At 42.6% G+C, this 17,713-nt stretch overlaps 2 protein-coding genes across 4 annotated transcripts in view; one reads left to right on the top strand and one right to left on the bottom strand.

The window, feature by feature from the left end:
* The window catches only part of AIMP1 (aminoacyl tRNA synthetase complex interacting multifunctional protein 1), a 64,894-nt gene extending 61,376 nt beyond the window's left edge, over window positions 1-3,518 (bottom strand). Inside the window, exon 1 of the mRNA XM_077815110.1 lies at window positions 3,404-3,518. Within this exon, the coding sequence (XP_077671236.1) occupies window positions 3,404-3,405 (2 nt within the window). The 5' untranslated portion in view covers window positions 3,406-3,518. The remainder of the gene's footprint in view (window positions 1-3,403) is intronic.
* A 187-nt stretch (window positions 3,519-3,705) lies between these two features.
* Window positions 3,706-17,713, top strand: part of TBCK (TBC1 domain containing kinase) — a 188,080-nt gene continuing 174,072 nt past the window's right edge. For all 3 annotated transcript variants that reach the window (XM_077815109.1, XM_077815107.1, XM_077815108.1), the window contains exon 1: window positions 3,706-3,888. The gene's annotated coding sequence lies outside the window, so the exon portion shown is untranslated. The remainder of the gene's footprint in view (window positions 3,889-17,713) is intronic.

Raw genomic sequence — 17,713 nt, 5'->3', positions numbered from 1 at the left:
GCCAAAGGTCTTTTCCATGTCTAACATCTTTAATTTTATGAAATATTTGCTAGTACGTCATTTCCTATCATAGGAACATTTATCCTATATCACCACATATCCATGTCTGATGTGCAAGACAATTCAAGACCCATAGGGCCCTATTATTCTCTCAAAAGAAACAAAATAACTCCCAATGAAGTAAAGGTAGTAAGAGAAAAAGGAAACAACTATGCCCCAGTTGATTGGCTCTACGATTTTCATTACTAATTTTCTGAATTACATCTGTTAAAATTAAACATGCAGCTCCACTCACTGTTTCAGAACTGGAACATTTTATGCTACCAGCCCCTTCACTGGAGTTAGCAAAATATTAAGTGGAATATTGTATAACAAATACAAAAGTGTATTTTAAAATCACTTTAAAAAGGCTGCATAACCTTATTACATTTCAGGTTAAAATACCATCCCTCCAAGTTCTGAAAGGAAATCTTGTCATTACCCAGAACCAGTGAAGCATATGACATCTTCAAGCCCTGTATTTCTATATGGAATTAAAGTAATGGGAAGTACTGATACCTCCGGTGGGGATGGATAGAATAACTACCATAGATATGAAAAATAATCCCGTATTGAATTAAGATTAGACAGGTCTCTGGAGACACTGGACATAACAGCTGAAGAAAGATTAGCCACATCATGCTTTACAGACTAATGGCTGGCTAATTATACATAAATTGCATCACCTATGAACCAAGGGGCTTGTCTGCACTACCGCACGGGGTCGATCTAAGATACGCAACTTCAGCTTCGTGAATAGCATGGCTGAAGTCGACGTACTTAGATCTACTTACCGCGGTGTCTTCACTGCTGTAAATTGACAGCTGACGCTCTCCTGTTGACTCCGTTTGCACGTCTCGTTCTGGTAGAGAACAGGAGTTGACAGGAGAGCACTCAGAGGTCGATTTCTCATGTCTATACTAGACACGATAAATTGACCCCTGCTGGATCGATCGCTGCCCGCTGATCCTGCAGGTAGTGTAGACAAACACTTTGATTCCTAATGGAGGCTCTGGTAATTCTTTCTTCGTAATTTCCAACCTCCTCAAAGCATAATGAAAATTCTGTGGACTGAACTGTGCTAAAATGACAAGATTAGAAGTGAGAGTAAAGAGCAATAAAACAGGAAACCTGATTATTGGCCATGACCAGTGTCATGTCAACTTGCAAGACAGTGAAATGAAATTCTTACAAGGTCACGCTGGAGGGAGAGGGAAAGGTGATCTTGGCAGGCCACAGCAAGGCAGCTATCATTCTCTCTTACTGAATATTATAAAATTGTATACTTATGCCCTGTCTTACATCCACATATATATTAAACCATGTTAAACCAAATGCAACTATCCTTTCAATTGAGGATGGCAGCCAGCAGGTGGAGAACATCAAGAGTGCATAACAAAGGCAAGATGATATTTCTGACCAAAGGCACTGGGGATTATTCAAAGTTTTGTTAAAAGCATTCACGACATCTGTCTATTCATGAAGGGCAGAGGGAAATTGTTTTTTATGATCTCCAATAAAAGAGCCACACATAGTAAACTGAAAAGGAGTACTTGCGGCACCTTAGAGACTAACAAATTTATCTGAGCATAAGCTTTCGTGAGCTACAGCTCACTTCATCGGATGCAAGCAGTGGAAAATACAGTGAGGAGATTTATATACACAGAGAACATGAAACAATGGGTGTTACCATACACACTGTAACAAGAGTGATCAGGTAAGGTGAGGTATTACCGGCAGGAAAGCGGGGGGGGGAGAAAAACCTTTTGTAGTAAGGTGCCACAAGTACTCCTTTTCTTTTTGCGGATACAGACTAACACGGCTGCTATTCTAACACAGTAAACTGCATGGGATGTGGAATAAATCCCAACAACACTACTGCAAAATAAGCATTTTAGGAATAGGAAAAACGAGGCATAGATATATTAATTGACTTGCCTAAAGGATGCCAGTGACAGAGCTGGGAACAGAACCTTAACATCTGACTCCCAGTAAATCATATTCCCATATCACTTACGTAACCCACAATATATGCTAAGATTTAAAATGTATATATGTATTCATACATTTTAAATCTTTTCAAATGTCTCTTCTGAGGGTGGGGTGAAGGAGCTGTGATATTACTTCATTCATTCATATTTGTACTATATTAAGCAAAACAGTTCAAATGTATAAAAACATAGTTGTAGTCAGAAAAGTTCGTACACAAAATGATGCCTTTGCAGTCAGCAGATCTGTTCTGTGTCTGCGTTCTAAATGACATTCAAGGCCCCATGTATTTTGTGGCTATGGTAGATACTCATCCATCCTTCAGCACACATTGTCTTCCAGAATTTAAGCTTTCATTTACAAAATAATGCCTCTAATACAAAAAGAACCTTAAAACTATAACCCAAATGTTAATCAAAATAGTATTGACTTCCTGAGCCTGCAGATAGTCTGAAACGGTAATTCAGAGGAGAATTATGTCATTTGGTGGATTGTTAGCCCTGAAACGTGAAGATTAACAACATAAACGTGAGCGTTTAACTATTTCACTACTCATCGTTTAACCTTAAACATATACCTAAGGTGTTTACCTCTATAGTTCCCACACGTGGTCCCACACAGCCCCAGCTGCTTAAAACGTCCAAGCCTACAGCTTCCCCAGATAACTCCGATTATGGCGGCTAGTACAAAGACATGCGGGTCACTGAATAGCGTGAAACACCACAGTAACACGGGGGCTGCCCTAACGGCGACCGACCGTCACACTCCATCTGGAGCCTGTGGTCTGATGAAAGGGAAGCTGCTGTGGCGCCTGCACGGCAGCACCCAGGTCCCTGCAGCAGGAGGCAGGACAGAGTAGGCGCCGCCTGCCCCGCGAGCACCAGGCGCTGCGAGCAACAATGCCAGCAGCGCGCGCCTGCTGCCGTTGGCGCCCGTTAGCTCGGGCGGGCCGGCGCAGCGGCGAGTTGAGCCGGAGCCCCGCCGCTCTGGCGCAGCATCGGCTGAGCGGAGCGCTCCTAACCGACAGCGCAGCCGGCCGCGGGGAAGCACAACCACCGAGAAAGCGGCCTGCAGAGCCCGTCACAACGCGAAGGGCCGGGCCGGGCCGGGCTCGGTAACGGCCGGCCCCACGATGCCCACAGTGCCGACACCTCCGACGGCAGAGCCGAGCCACTACGCTCGAGAACTGCTCCGGGGGGGGGGGGTCCCCTGTGATTGTGGGGAGGGGGATGTGCGCGCTCCAGGGCGGGGCTGAGCCCGGCTCGCGGCTCCGCGCGCACACGGTGGGAGGAGGGAAAGGAATAATGGAGGTCTCATCCCTTTCTCCCCCGCGGATCAGCACAAGAGAACACGGCTCGGCCTGAAAAAAACTCACATGAACCGGGGGAAGTCGGAGCCGAGGTCACCGCCTCCGCCGCAGCGCCCAGAGGAGGCACGAGAGAAAGGACCCTTACAGGGCTGCCCTGAAAGGCGCCTGCCATTAAAATGGATTGTGCAACCTTAGCTCCCCAAATGAGCCATTTACAGCTGTTACATACCCTCCGCACAGAGCCCGCCTCTGTACCTCACGTTACAAATAATTGCAGTTGCTAGGCATTCGCAGGGTCACCCGCTTTCCCGGAAACCAGGGTCCTTCTCCTAGCGCCGGCGCTGAGTGGTGACGTAAGAGACGCGAGGGCGGGCAGCCAGTTCGGCGGCACCTGTTCGCGCACAGAGGGGTGGGTCCTCGCGCTCGGGGGGCAGTGGCGTCCTCGTCAAGGGTCGGGCAGTTTCGGAGACACACGGCAATGTTTGGAGTAGCAACGGCGGCGCGAGGGCCCCTGTAGGTGGCTCGTGCTTCACGCCCAGCAGCTGTAGCAGGTACCCACCCTTGTGCCCTGTCTCGCCCAGCTCCGCTGCAGGGACTCGCTGCTCCCCGCGCGCCGTGCTCCCTGGGCGGGGAGGGTCCTTGCAGCCACGGCGCTGCTGGGCCCCGCGCGCCCTACCCCCAAGGGGTGTCCTTGCAGCCAGACTCTGATGCGCCCTGTGCACCATATTCTAGTGCCCGTTCACCAAAGCTTTCCACCTTCTGATCCCTTTTTTTCTCCTTTCCCAAATTAAAATGAATACAATTATGTTCTTTGGAGAAAGAAAAGATGTATAGGATTGTATCTAGCCTATCCTCTTCCTGGGAGCCAGTGCAGGATTCTTCCTTGCAGGATGTTGCTGTTTGTGCTTTTCAGACTGATGCCTTTAGAGCACTTCGGTATGCCCTCGCCCTCCCCCACGACAAATCTGTCCGTCTTTCAAGAAGTGATTTTTCTTGCTAATTGCTTCAAGGACTGAAGAAATCCACCTGCTAGTGGTGAGGGGAAAACCATCTGGAGAGTGTGGAGGCCAGTGCATTAATTTTTGCAAAACTAATGAAAAGAAGTTTCAGGTCATTATCCTTAGGAAGATATATGCACTTCATGGTAAGAAGGTTAAGCTTGTAGTGAGCTGCTTTCCTGAGTCTGCAGATAGAAAGCTACAGAGATTCTATTAAAAAGAATAGGAGTACTTGTGGCATCTTAGAGACTAACAAATTTATTTGAGCATAAGCTTTCCTGAGCTACAGCTCAAATAAATTGGTTAGTCTCTAAGGTGCTACAAGTACTCCTTTTCTTTTTGCGGATACAGACTAACACGGCTGCTACTCTGAAACCAGAGATGCTGTTGCCTTAGTAGCTTTGCCAAGTAGGTACAGAGTAAATTTACATGACTTCCTGTCACTTTCTCTTCTGCTTTTCAAAACCCTAGGAAGCACAGTGAAACTCATAAGACTCAGGTCAATTAATGCTGTTGCCTGGTAATATGAGAGCAAGGGCAGAGACGGAGTCCAACTATTTATGGGCGAGGATGACCCCAAAATGACAGCTGGAGTAGAGGGGAGTTTGGGGAGTAGCAGTATTGGATCCCTAACTGCCAAGAAGAATGAAGGGGCAGAGAGCTACTTCCTTCCAGCAGTCTATAATGAGGGGAGAGGCGTCAAATTTATCACCCAACTGTTACCTAAACAAAGATAGAGGCCCCTGATCGGGGTCTAGGGAAAACAATATTTCCATTGGCCATATTCTTGGGGTGAGACCGCCTTGTCACAATGTGTTGCCTTTGGCTATTCTGCTGGGCCTACTCTCAAATTCCTATCTGCTCCTAGCTAGTAGGAAACGGCTACGTGTATCATGTCCTCGACCAGTCTGAGACTTGCAAGCTTTCCAGCAGCAGTTCAACAAACTAATTAAAATAAATCTTCACCCTGGGAAGCTGCTTCATGTCTTTTATTCCCTGAATATTTGTGGATGATGCCTAAATTGAAGGGGTAGCAAATATACAGGAGAACAGAACTTTTTAAGTGCGAAGTAACCTGGAGATAGTAAAGCATGCCTTGCTGCAATGAGAATGCCCAGTATTGAGCCATGAACCCGGGAGAGAAGAACCAAATATTGTGCATACAGAATTGAGGGAAATGATCAAGCAGCTGCATCCAACATATTAAAATGAGATTATTTTCATGTTGTTTTCTTAATACTGTCCAAATATTACTTTTCTTTTAACAAAATACTATAGTTATAACCAAGGAATTGGGATCATAGGTGTCCACAAGAGGATCTTGATGGTCTGAAATATGAAAATGTTTGATTTAAAAAAAAAAAAAAGCCTCTTAATCTTCTAGTAGTCTGTTTCAGTTTTAACCTTTATAGAAGAAGTGGCTTTAACTACTTTTAGAAGACTGTCTTACTTTCTCCTGTGCCTGGATTTTGATGTTGGACAGAGTGAGGCTAACATGTACAACAAACATACAATAATTTCCAATTAATCTTTTCCCATTTCTCTTCCTTCCTCCTCAGTAAGAGAGACTGTGAAGTGATGGTGTCTGCGTAGTTTCTTACTTTCACTGTTTTACAAGTTGCATTGTTCTGTAATGAAAATAATGGGCCCCCGGGATGTGAAGGGTCAGGAGACATGGACATGTTTAGCTCTTCTGTCTGATATAAATAAGCCTCTTCCTCAATTCTTTTTCAGTCTGAGCTGAGACCTAGTTGTTGGATTGTGCTCAAGGTCTCACCAAATACACTCTTTTTACATAATTTTTTCTTTAATGAACAAACCACATCTGAAATTTGCCAGCAATTATTTTTGCAAAATCTAATGCACAAAAATTGGAATTGGAAAAAACAGAATTGGAAGTAAAATCAAGAGGAATTCTTGAAAATTACAGGCAGGTATGTTACTTATTGTAGAATGAATATAACTGAAATGTGAAATAAAGTGGACTACAATATTTAAGTGGAGGACTTATAAGGTTGATGTCTGCTAAACTTAATGAATGACACAATAAATCTATTACTTTCATTGTACAATAAGTTTGACAAATCCAGTATATTTCTGTAAAACTGATTCCACTTATTTTCTTTTTTCTTAAATCTACCTAAAATATTAAAATATGTAGGTAGTTATATTTGGTTCCTCAACTAGTTTGGATAGCTGTTTTGTACTTCTAGAAGGATTGCTTTTAATTTCAAAGATCATCTGGATAGCCAACAAACTTTTAAAAAGAGGAAGTACCATATATACTCGTTCATAAGCCGAATATTTTTGGTAAAAAAGTGACTATCAAAGAGCGGGGGTCGGCTTATAAACGGGGCTACACCAAAATTTGATGATTTTAAGCTCTATGAAATCATTGAATTGAATATCTAATACATTGTCTTTTTGTTTACCTGGAGCGTCTGCAGATATGGAGCCCCTCAGTTCCCTGTGGCCGCGGTTTGCCATTCCCAGTTGTTCCCAGTCACTTCCCGCAGCTCCCATTGGCTGGGAATGCAAATGGCGGCCACTGGGAGCTGAGGGGCTCCATGTTTGCAAACGCTCCAGGTAAACAAAATGTCCTGACCCGCCAGCGGCTTACCCTGACAGGCTGGGAGCCAAAGTTTGCCAATCCCTGAAATATAGGGTCGGCTTATGAAAGGGTCATTCATTTTTACCATTTTTACTTGTCTATCTTGTGGGGGTCGGCTTATAAACAAACCAGCTTATGATCGAGTATATATGGTAAGCATATTTCAGCATACTTAAGTGCTATCACATTTTCATTCTCAAGAAAAATCTTTACAGTGACAAGTTCTTGGGCACATTCAGATTTCTGAAACTTTCGGTAAAAGCGATTTAATGAAGCAGTATTGTTTCCATTAAACTTTACACTTCATAATTCCATTTCAGTATATCTAACTAGTTTACAAAGAGGGGGGGGGAAATGTCAAGGTAGTAATTTTAAGTGTTCGTATGATGCAGAGCCCAATTCACTGTCTTTTATGTCCAAAGAGACTCTTCTATATCTCTTGTACTTTTAGAACATTATTGAAACTGAGTTGTGTCCAGCCTGTTAACTATTTTTGCATATTTTTACTATGAATACCAATTTTAAATGAGTGCTTCCCAAACTGAGGCCTGTGGAGTGCTTGCTCATGGTCATTGATAGCTGGTTGATCGCATGGTCTGGTTGTCCTTTCTTGCTTCCAGCTGCTAAATTTTAATATAGACAGTTAAAAATGCTTTTTCTTAATCTTGCTTTTTCTAAATTTGCAATTGCTGTAGTTACAGTGGGAATGTTATTGGGATTGGGAATGGAACAGAGGATGGTTCATAATACAATTTCTGTTAAGTTATGGATTTGGTTAAAAGAATCAACTACATTAGACACGTTGTTTAGTTGCTCTTAGAATTGTTCCTTAACTATTTTTTTAATTATCACTTCAAAGGCAGGATTGTTTTAGTCTGTTTTAATTCTAGAAAACTGCATGCTTTAAACAAGAAACAAAATACCTATATTTGCAAAATTTTGAAACTTATATTTGTATTTCCTTTTCCTATAATTAGAGGTGGACATTCAAGTCCTAATACCTACTACATTTGCTGAGGAAGACTTATTCATCCATGGTTTGTGTACTGTGGAGACTTTCCGGCTTAGGGCTTGAGCCAGCAAACATTTATTGCCAGCTGTAATAATCACTAAATGGGACTAGTTATGGTAGTGTGCGCTCTACCTTGTAGTAAGTATTTGCAGGATTTGGCATTAAAAGAAAAAGGTTCAGTGAGACCCATAAGATAGTGTTCACCTCACATATGAACCTCTTAAAAAATATTAGGGTTGTAATAGGATATTATTGGTGTTGGTTAGTGTTTGTGGGTCCTGTAATGGAAGTGGAATTTTAAGATGTATTTGAATGGAGATAATGGAATTGGGAGTATGTTCTAGGCATGGGATACAGCATAGTTCACTTCTGAGACTAAAGTTTCTGTGCAAGACCTTCTTAGCAGTTGTGTTAGCCTATCATGCCTCTTTTCTACCTCAGATACTTAGCATATCAGACCTGGAAGCAACTACTTAGTTTTTTGCCATTTTGAAAATGCCAAAGTACAAGTAAACATAATCATCTTCTTTTCCCTCCCCCACACAACTACAGTTGCTTATTTAAAGTTTTATTCATGTCTAGTTGTATTGCAAAAAAAAAAGCAAAGCATCTTCTTCTTTTTTATCATAATTGGTTCTTATAACTTATAGAATTGTTAAATTTCTCTAGCAAAAAGGTTTTGTGTACAATCAAAACCAAACAAGTGCTTATGGGGTGAATATGTTAAGTCTCCAGTCCTGCAAGCACTTACGCATGTGCTTAACTGTAAGCGTAAGACTCTGTGTGTGTGTAAGTGTTCACAGGATCAGGGCCTTAATTTATAGAAGGCATACAGTTAAAGTGTTGATATTGTGACTTACTCGAAACAGGCAGACCCTTGCACTCACACAGAGCCCCTTTGAAGTCAGTGAGGCGCTAATGTCTATTTGTGAAGGATCAGGGTCAAATAAATATACACTTAACTGAAGAAATACAAAAAAAGTATATCTTTTTAAAACTGTGAGTAATAGAATAAAGCATTACTATAAAAACCTTAGTCTATGCTGTTTCTCATTTATTTTCTTAAGATAGCAACTATATAATGGCACAGAATATGTATCTGATTACTTCTGAAGTTAGTATTTTTAATGCATTCATTTGTGGTGGAACAAATGCTTAATTCTGTCATGTGTTTGTAGCTTATATTTGCTGTGTACAACAACCTTGTTTAAAATTTAAACCAAAATGGTGCCACATCTTCTAATTTTTGTTGTTGCAAATCAGGATTTTCAAAATATAAAGAAAAGTCAAATCTGAAACTTTAGTAAGAAGTTCGATTTCTTTTGTCCAACATCAAGTTTCAGTGTGTAAAGTTAGGCAGCATTAGCTTAAATACAGCACACATTACCTAAACATTAAATATACAGCCCATAGATTTGTTATATTTACACTCTAGTCTGTTGTTTCTACATTCAGTGTATGTTTGTTCAATTTTTTTTAGCTGGAGGGAGAGTGATTCACAAAGGGAAGCTGAGAAGCCCATGCTATGAACAAGGTGGCATTCCTTAGTAAAGGGCTACTCTTGACTGGCATATTTTTTTAGTATTATGTGCTTTATTTTTCTTGGATAACTTTCTCAGTGTTAGTGAAATGCTACAGGGCAATATTAAGACAGAAAGGAAAAAAAACTAACTAGTTTTCAGACTCCTCAGTTCTTTCTAAACAATTTTATTTTACTAAGTGTGTTGTTTCATGTCACTGTTGAAATGTAGGAAACACGGGGGGCTGGGCTTCTGGGTGCAAGAGACTGGCAAAGTCATCACACACGTTGGAACTCAGCTTCTGATTCCAGCATGTATCTCATCAGAATCATCTACTGAGCATGCCTGGCGTATTTTATAGCTTCTCCTTACCTGAGCTCTGATGGCTCAGTTCTCAAATTTTGAATATTTATGACTCCACATACCGGGGGAATTTGATCATGGAAATACTGATCCACCCAATGACTACCAGCCCTTAACTTCTGGATGGTTCTGGGCACTTCAGGTAAATGGTCTTACTGTGTCTTACTGCATGTGTACACAGACAGAGATACAAACAAACACAATTAATTTCTCAGCGACCTCCCTTTGTCTCTAAATAAATAAAATTCTGCAATGCAAAAGGTATGTGGATTGTTTTTGATTTTTTCGGGGGTGGGAGTTATGTAAAAAGGGAGAAATAGCAGAGTGTGCAGCCAGAAAGAAGCAGTGCCTGTATCAAAGCAGAACAATAGGAAGAAGGGACCACAATCTTCAGAGTACCTGGGAACTGGACCAAAAAAAACCTGCTGTGGCTGCAGATTGTAAAAAAGACCCTATTTGGGAATATTTTCAAGAAATTTCTGTACCGCTAGGTAAAAAAGGAACACGTGCCAAACATAAACAGTGCAACAAAGAGATGCAAGGTCTGGCTGTCCGAATAAAACAAGATTATGAAAAAGGCTCTTCAGAGGGCAGTGACTTTGAAGATGATTATGTGGACATGCTTGAATAGTCTGGATCAGCTAGTTAGTAAATTTATTTTGCACCATTCTTATGGACTGCCTACCATATTTTATTATGCTGGTAAATGATAACTTAGATTATTATTATATACTTGTGTTTTGGGTGGATTTCTTCACTTATGAATTTCAAAATGTTTTCAAAATATAATTGGTATGTTACTTTGTTATGGGAGTATTTATCAGTTACGTTTTTACTGTTACTCCTCAACTTACTTATTTTATTGCTAATTTTTATTTTATTGATGATCAGACATCCTAGGTGAAGATTTCCTATTTAAAAGTAAAGTTTTATTGGGAAGTTATTAATTCTAAGGTTTAATTTTTTTTCAAACTGTTTGGTATGGTGCTAGAGATAAGGGTTTAAATAGATATAGATAATCCTTTCTTGTTAATTATATTCCCTTTAAAAATGGCTTTAGAATAAATTATATTAGTGGTACAAGCAGCTGCAGTATGAGGAATTGTTTATTTACAACCTTAGTTTTTTAAAGCAGTGAACTCAGTACCACTTCAGTGGGTGAGTGTGATTTTTTTTTTTAGGGCTGTCAAGCTATTAAAAAAATTAATCGCGTGATTAATCACGCTGTTAAACAATAACAGAATGCAATTTATTTAAATATTTTTGGATATTTTCTACATTTTCAAATATATTGATTTCAATTACAACACAGAACACAAAATGGACAGTGCTCACTTTATCTTTTTATTACAAATATTTGTAATGTAAAAAACAAAAGAAATAGTATTTTTCAATTCACCTAATACAAGTAGTGTAGAGCAGTCTCTTTATCATGAAAGTTGAACTTACAAATGTAGAATTATGTACAGAAAAAAACTGCATTCAAAAGTAAAACAGTGTACAACTTTAGAGCCTACAAGTCCACTCAGTCCTACTTCAGCCAATCGCTCCAACAAGTTTGGTTACAATTTGCAGGAGATAATACTGCCTGCTACTTGCTTACAATGTCACCTGAAAGTGAGAACAGGCGTTCGCATGGCACTGTTCTAGCCAGCATCGTAAGATATTTTTGTGCCAACGCTAACGATTCATATGTCCCCTCATGCTTCAACCACCATTCCAGAAGACATGCGTCCATGCTGATGATGGGTTCTGCTTGATAACGATCCAAAGCAGAGTGGACTGACGCATGTTCATTTTCATCACCTGAGTCAGATGCCACTAGCAGAAGGCTGATTTTCTTTTTTGGTGGTTTGGATTCTGTAGTTTCCACATCCGAGGGTTGCTCTTTTTTAAGACTTCCAAAAGCATGCTCCACACCTCATCCCTCTCAGATTTTGGACGGCACTTCAGATTCTTAAGCCTTGGGTCAAATGCTGTAGCTATTTTTAGAAATCTCACATTGGTACCTTTTGCATTTTGTCAAATTTGCAGTGAAAGTGTTCTTAAAATGAACTTGTGTTGGGTCATCATCCAAGACTGCAATAACATGAAATTTATGGCAGAATGTGGGAAAAACAGAACAGGAGACATACAATTCTCCCCAAGGAGTTCAGTCACAAATTTAATTAATTCTTTTTTTTTTTTTTTTTTTACTGATTTCTTTTAGCATAAGAGGTTCTGAATCTCCATCATCTGCAGTATCTACAACTTCAGTGTCATCTGCAGGTACAGTAGAACCTCAAAGATACAAACACCAGAGTTACAAACTGACCAGTCAACCACATACCTCATTTGTAACCAGAAGTACACAACCAGGTAGTAGCAGAGACCAAAGGAAAAAAAATAAACAAATACAGTACTGTGTTAAACTACTAAAAAAATAAGGGGAAAGCAGCATTTTTCTTCTGTATTGTAAAATTTCAAAGCTATATTAAGTCAACGTTCAGTTGTAAGCTTTTGAAAGAACAACCATAATGTTCAGAGTTTCGAACATGTCAGAGTTACAAATGTTCCTGAGGTGTTCATAACTCCTGAGGTTCTACTGTACCACCAACAGTGCTGCAACTAAACATATGTCAGACAATAAATTACCTGTGTTTGTGTTTAAAAAAACCCAAAAAGCTACATCATCCTGTAAAACCACCGATCATAATCAGGACCAGCAAATTGCAGCAAACCTCCATAGATTGTTCAGTTCATTTATGCAACAGATTCTTCTTTGTCTTGTTCAGAACAAACAATTCAGTGACCTAGTTCAGTTATTATGACCAAGCTACTCTCTACCTAGCAAAGTAGACATTGCTAGAAAGTTGCTGGGTATAGCATATAAGAAGGAAATTGAACAGAGTGCAAAAAACATTGATGGGAAAATGTCTTAATCTTCTCCATCAATCAAGACTCAGGGTACACAATGACCTAGTATTATGTGCTTGTGTGACAACAGAAGATGGGGTTGTTTATCTCTCAGAAACAATTGACACATCAGGAAAGGCCTATTTCGAAGAATATTTAAAACTGTGAACTAAAATTCAAGTGTGTAGTTTTCTCACAGATAATGCTGCAAATCGTTGGTAGCAAAGATAAGAAGGAATTTAGGATAAAAAGAATGAAAGGAACCTGACACTTATAACCTACGAGTGCAGTGCTCATTTGATGCATCTTTTACCCAAAGACTTAAGTACAATTTAAGAATAATGGACAAAGTTGCTGAAATTATTTCTGCAACAACCACTTTGTTTCATTTTCTCTGAAGAGAGCAGGAGGATCCAAATTAATTCTTCCCCAAGATGTGCGATTGAATTCAGTGTTTGATTGTTTTGAGCTATTTATTAGGAGCAGGCCTATTCAGATGACAATTTGTGAAGAAAACTGTGACAAAATTGATGGAACTATCACAAGCAAAGTAGTTAACATGGGACTAAACAGAAATGTAAAGATACGCTGAATATACTGAAACATATTTCCATAGCCCTGGACAAATTGCAGAAAAATTGTTGCCGTATTGGTTGATGCTGCTGAAATTTGGAAAGGACTTCAAGAAACATGGAAGAAATACCCAACAACAAACTTAAATTGTAGGCAGCAAAGAAGCAGATTTTCTTGCCAGTATTGTCAACCCAAAGTACAATGGGTAGGTGCCTAACTGCTGAAAAACATGCTGCTGCTATGCCATGGGCATCTAATAAGCACTCATCAGTTATGCCAACCATATTAAATTTCAGGGCTGGAGGTGAACCATTCAAGTAGTACATTTTTGCTGATGTTTTAGAGAGTCACCATTCAACTGGTGAAAGTCACTAGGTAAGCACCTGGAGGGTTGAAAAAGGAGGAATACTTGTTTTTCTCTTCCAGTGTATGAATAAAAACGAGGAGGGTGGGGATGTACTAATTGTAAAAGTTTGAAGGAGTATTATGTTTGAGACTGTCTCATTTTGAAGAGACTTAGGGTACGTCTACAGTACAAAATTATTTCGAAATTATTGTATTCCAATTTTTGGAAGCGATTTTTATATATTCTGTCTTCCGTGTCCCCACTAAAGCGCGTGAATTCGGTGGAGTGCATCCACACTACCAAGGCTAGTATCGAATGTCGGAGCGGTGCACTGTGGGGAGCTATCCCACAGTTTCTGCAGTCCCCACCGCCCATTGGAATTCTGGGTTAAGCTCCCAGTGCATCATGGGGCAAAAACATTCTCGCGGGTGTTTCTGGGTGTGTGTCGTCAGTCGCTCCTCCCTTCGTGAAAGCTATGGCAGACAATTGTTTCACGCCTTTTTGGTGTGCAGACGTCATATTGCTTTCAGCAGACGGTGCACCGCTGCTCTCCTGCTTCTATGAATCCACCTCTCATTTCCTCTCATCTTCCTACATAATCTCTACTATCTACTCTTTCTCTTCCTCAACGAACGGTTCCGCTGCCAACTCTGCTCGGCCATCGTGAACCGAGCAGCACAGCTTCCGCCGCCAACTCTGCTCTCCTGCCATTGCTGCGCTTCCGAGCTTCTCCATGTTGTCTGTCCTGGGCTCCCACCTCCGTGAAAGCTACAGAAGACAACCATTTTCCGCCTCTTTTTGGCTATCATGAACCGAACAGCACCTCTTCCACTGCCACTTTGCTCTCCTACGTTTTGCACCCTTTTTCCAGGATTACCCATACAGGCGCCATAGCCATGGAGCCCGCTCAGATCTCCCACTGCAGTTTTGACCATTGTAAATACCTAGCACATTATTCAGCAGTATGTGCAGTGCCTGCAAAACCGGGCAAAGAAGTGACGACAGCGCGATTACGATAGTGATGAGGACATGGACACAAACGTTCCTAGAAGCACAGCATGTGGCGATTGGGAGATCATGGTGGTGATGGTCCAGGTTCATGCCGTGGAACGCTGATTCTGGGCCTGGGAAACAAGCACAACTGGTGCGACCACATAGTGTTGCAGGTATGGGATGATTCCCAGTGGCTGCGAAACTTTTGTATGCATAGAGCCACTTTCATGGAACTTTGTGACTTACTGTGCCCTGCCCTGAAGCGCAAAGACACCAAAATGAAAGCAGCCCTCACAGTTGAGAAGTGAGTGGCCATAGCCCTGTGGAAGCTTGCAACACCTGACAGCTACCGGTCAGTCGGGAATCAGTTTGGAGTGTGCAAATCTACTGTGGGGGCTGCTGTGCTGCAAGTAGCCAACGCAATCATTGACCAGCTGCTATGAAGGGTAGTGACTTTGGGAAATGTGCAGACCATTGTGGATGGCTTTAATGCGCTGGGGTTCCCTAACTGCGGCGGGCCGATAGACGGAACGCATATCACTATCTTGGCCCCAGAACACCACAGCGGCCAGTACACAAACTGCAGGGGGTACTTTTCCATGGTGCTGCAAGCACTGGTGGATCACAAGGGACTTTTCACCGACATCAACGTGGGATGGCCGGGAAAAGTGCATGATGCTTGCATCTTCAGGAACTCTGGTCTGTTTGAACAGCTGAAGGAAGGAGCTTACTTTCGAGACCAGAAAATTACTGTTGGGGATGTTGAAATGCCTATAGTTATCCTTGGGGACCCAGCCTACCCCTTAATGCCATGGCTCATGAAGCCGTACACAGGCACCCAGGACAGTAGTAAGGAGCAGTTCAACTATAGGCTGAGCAAGTGCAGAATGATGGTAGAATGTGCTTTTGGATGTTTGAAAGCGTGCTGGCGCAGTTTACTGACTCAGTTAGATCTCAGCACAACCAATATTCCAATTGTAACTACTGCTTGTTGTGTGCGCCACAATATCTGTGAGTAATGGGGAGATGTTTATAGTGGGGTGGGAGGTTGAGGCAACTCGCCTGGTGGCTAGTTTTGCACAGACAGACAACAGGGTGATTTAGAAGAGCGCAGCAGGGCGCACTGCACATCTGAGAAGCTTTGAAAGCCAGTTTCATGACTGGCCAGGGTACGGTGTGAGAGTTGTTTGTTTCTCTTGAAGTTACCTGACCCCTGTATATATGAAAGGAAATAGTCACAATTGTTTAAAAACTGTTCTTTATTATTTGTTGCACAACACACTTAGAGAAATAAGAAGGTACACCGGGGGGGGGGTAACTGGGGGAGGGGAGTGGAGGAGGAGGGAAGGACAAGTCCAGAAACCAAATCAAAACTTCGGATATGCGAGCTTTCTGCTGCTTGTGCAATCCTCTGGGGTTGAGTGTGTGGGTCCCCGTAGCCTCCCCCTGCCATGTTCTTGGACATCTGGGTGAAGAGGCTATGGAACTTGGGGAGGAGGGAGGACGGTTATACAGGGGCTACAGCGGCAATCTGTGGTCTTGCTGCCTTTCCCGCATTAGATCCACCATACAGCAGAGCATGTCAGTTTGCTCCCCCATGAGCTTGACCATAGCATCCTGCCTGCTCTCATCGCGCATGTCCCTCCTCTCTTTGTGTTCATGTAATGCTTTACGGGACTCGGCAATTGTTCGCCTCCATGCATTCAGCTGGGCCCTATCAGTGCGGGAGGACTGCATGAGCTCGGTGAACATGTTGTCCTGACTTCATTTTTCCCACCTTTTAATCTGGACCAGCCTGTGGGACGGACTAGATAGAGGCCGCGTTGAAACATTTGCACCCGCGGGAGGAGAAAAAGGGAGGGTAGTATTTTAAAAGATACATTTTAGAGAACAAAGGGGACACTCTCTTTCTCAGTGAAATAGGCAATTCATAGTACACAGCACATGTTCTTTCTGTACAAGGTCGCATTTTGCCTTTTGTACTGAAGTGCCTGCCACTTGCAAGCCATCACATGCAGCTGGGCAACAGAATTCAGCTTGCAGGCAGCCATGGTAAGCCCTAGGGGCATGCGGGGTTCTGCTTCTTCCGCATTCATTTCAATGCTTTCAAACTGCTGGGCCCCTTTCCCATAGCAAGCAATGCCTGGTGGATTTGCCATTTAAAAGGAGAGCCTGTGGGCTCTCTGGGATGATCACTTCACACAACACCCTCTTTCCCTCCCCACCCCCACACAAACCGACCCACCACATGGCTCTGATGAGGTTCTGAGCAGGGATGAGCCCTTTAAACTAAACGCAAACAGCCCAGCGAGGCTGGGTTTCCCCCCGCCTCCCACCGCGTGGCTCCGATCAAGCTCTCACTCATCAGAAGTGCCTTCTCCAGGGCCATGGTCTGGGAGCATGCCTTGGGAGTGGGGGGAAGCTATTGGCTCCAGCATTAAGAATAGTTCCTGGCTTGGGGGGAAAACGGATTCCCCACTTGCTGCATGTGTACTCTCCTCCTCCTCCTCGCTCCGTGCTACTCCCCCCTTGCAGATGTCGACGGACAGTGGTGGGGTAGTGGTCGTCACCCCCTCCCCATAATTGAATGCAGCTCACGGTAGAAGCGGCATGTATGGGGCTGTGACCCAGAGCGCCTGTTCGCCTCCCTGGCTTTTTGGTACGCTTGCCTGAGCTCCTTGATTTTTGTACAACACTGCTCTGTGTCCCTGGAGTAGCCTCTTTCCATCATGGCCCTGGAGACTTTAGTGTACATATTTACGTTTCTTTTTTTGGAACGTAGTTCTGCCATAACAGATACATCTCCCCAACATACGATGAGATCCAGTACCTCCCGTTCGGACCATGCTGGAGCTCATCTGCGAATCCAGGACCACATGGTCGCCTGTGATGGTGGATTCTGCATGGTCGCCTGTGATGGTGGACTGTGCTGATGGTCGCCTGTGATGGTGGACTGTGCTGATGGTCGCCTGTGTTGGTGGTAACCAAACAGGAAATTCAAAAGTTTCCGGGGCTTTTACTGCCTACCTGGCTAGTGCATCGGAGTTGAGAGTGTTGTCCAGAAC

Source organism: Eretmochelys imbricata, chromosome 4 (assembly GCF_965152235.1).
Source record: "Eretmochelys imbricata isolate rEreImb1 chromosome 4, rEreImb1.hap1, whole genome shotgun sequence".
Classification (NCBI taxonomy): domain Eukaryota; kingdom Metazoa; phylum Chordata; order Testudines; family Cheloniidae; genus Eretmochelys; species Eretmochelys imbricata.
The sequence above is the reverse complement of the archived record's forward strand: the minus strand, read 5'-3'. Positions and strand labels throughout refer to the sequence as shown.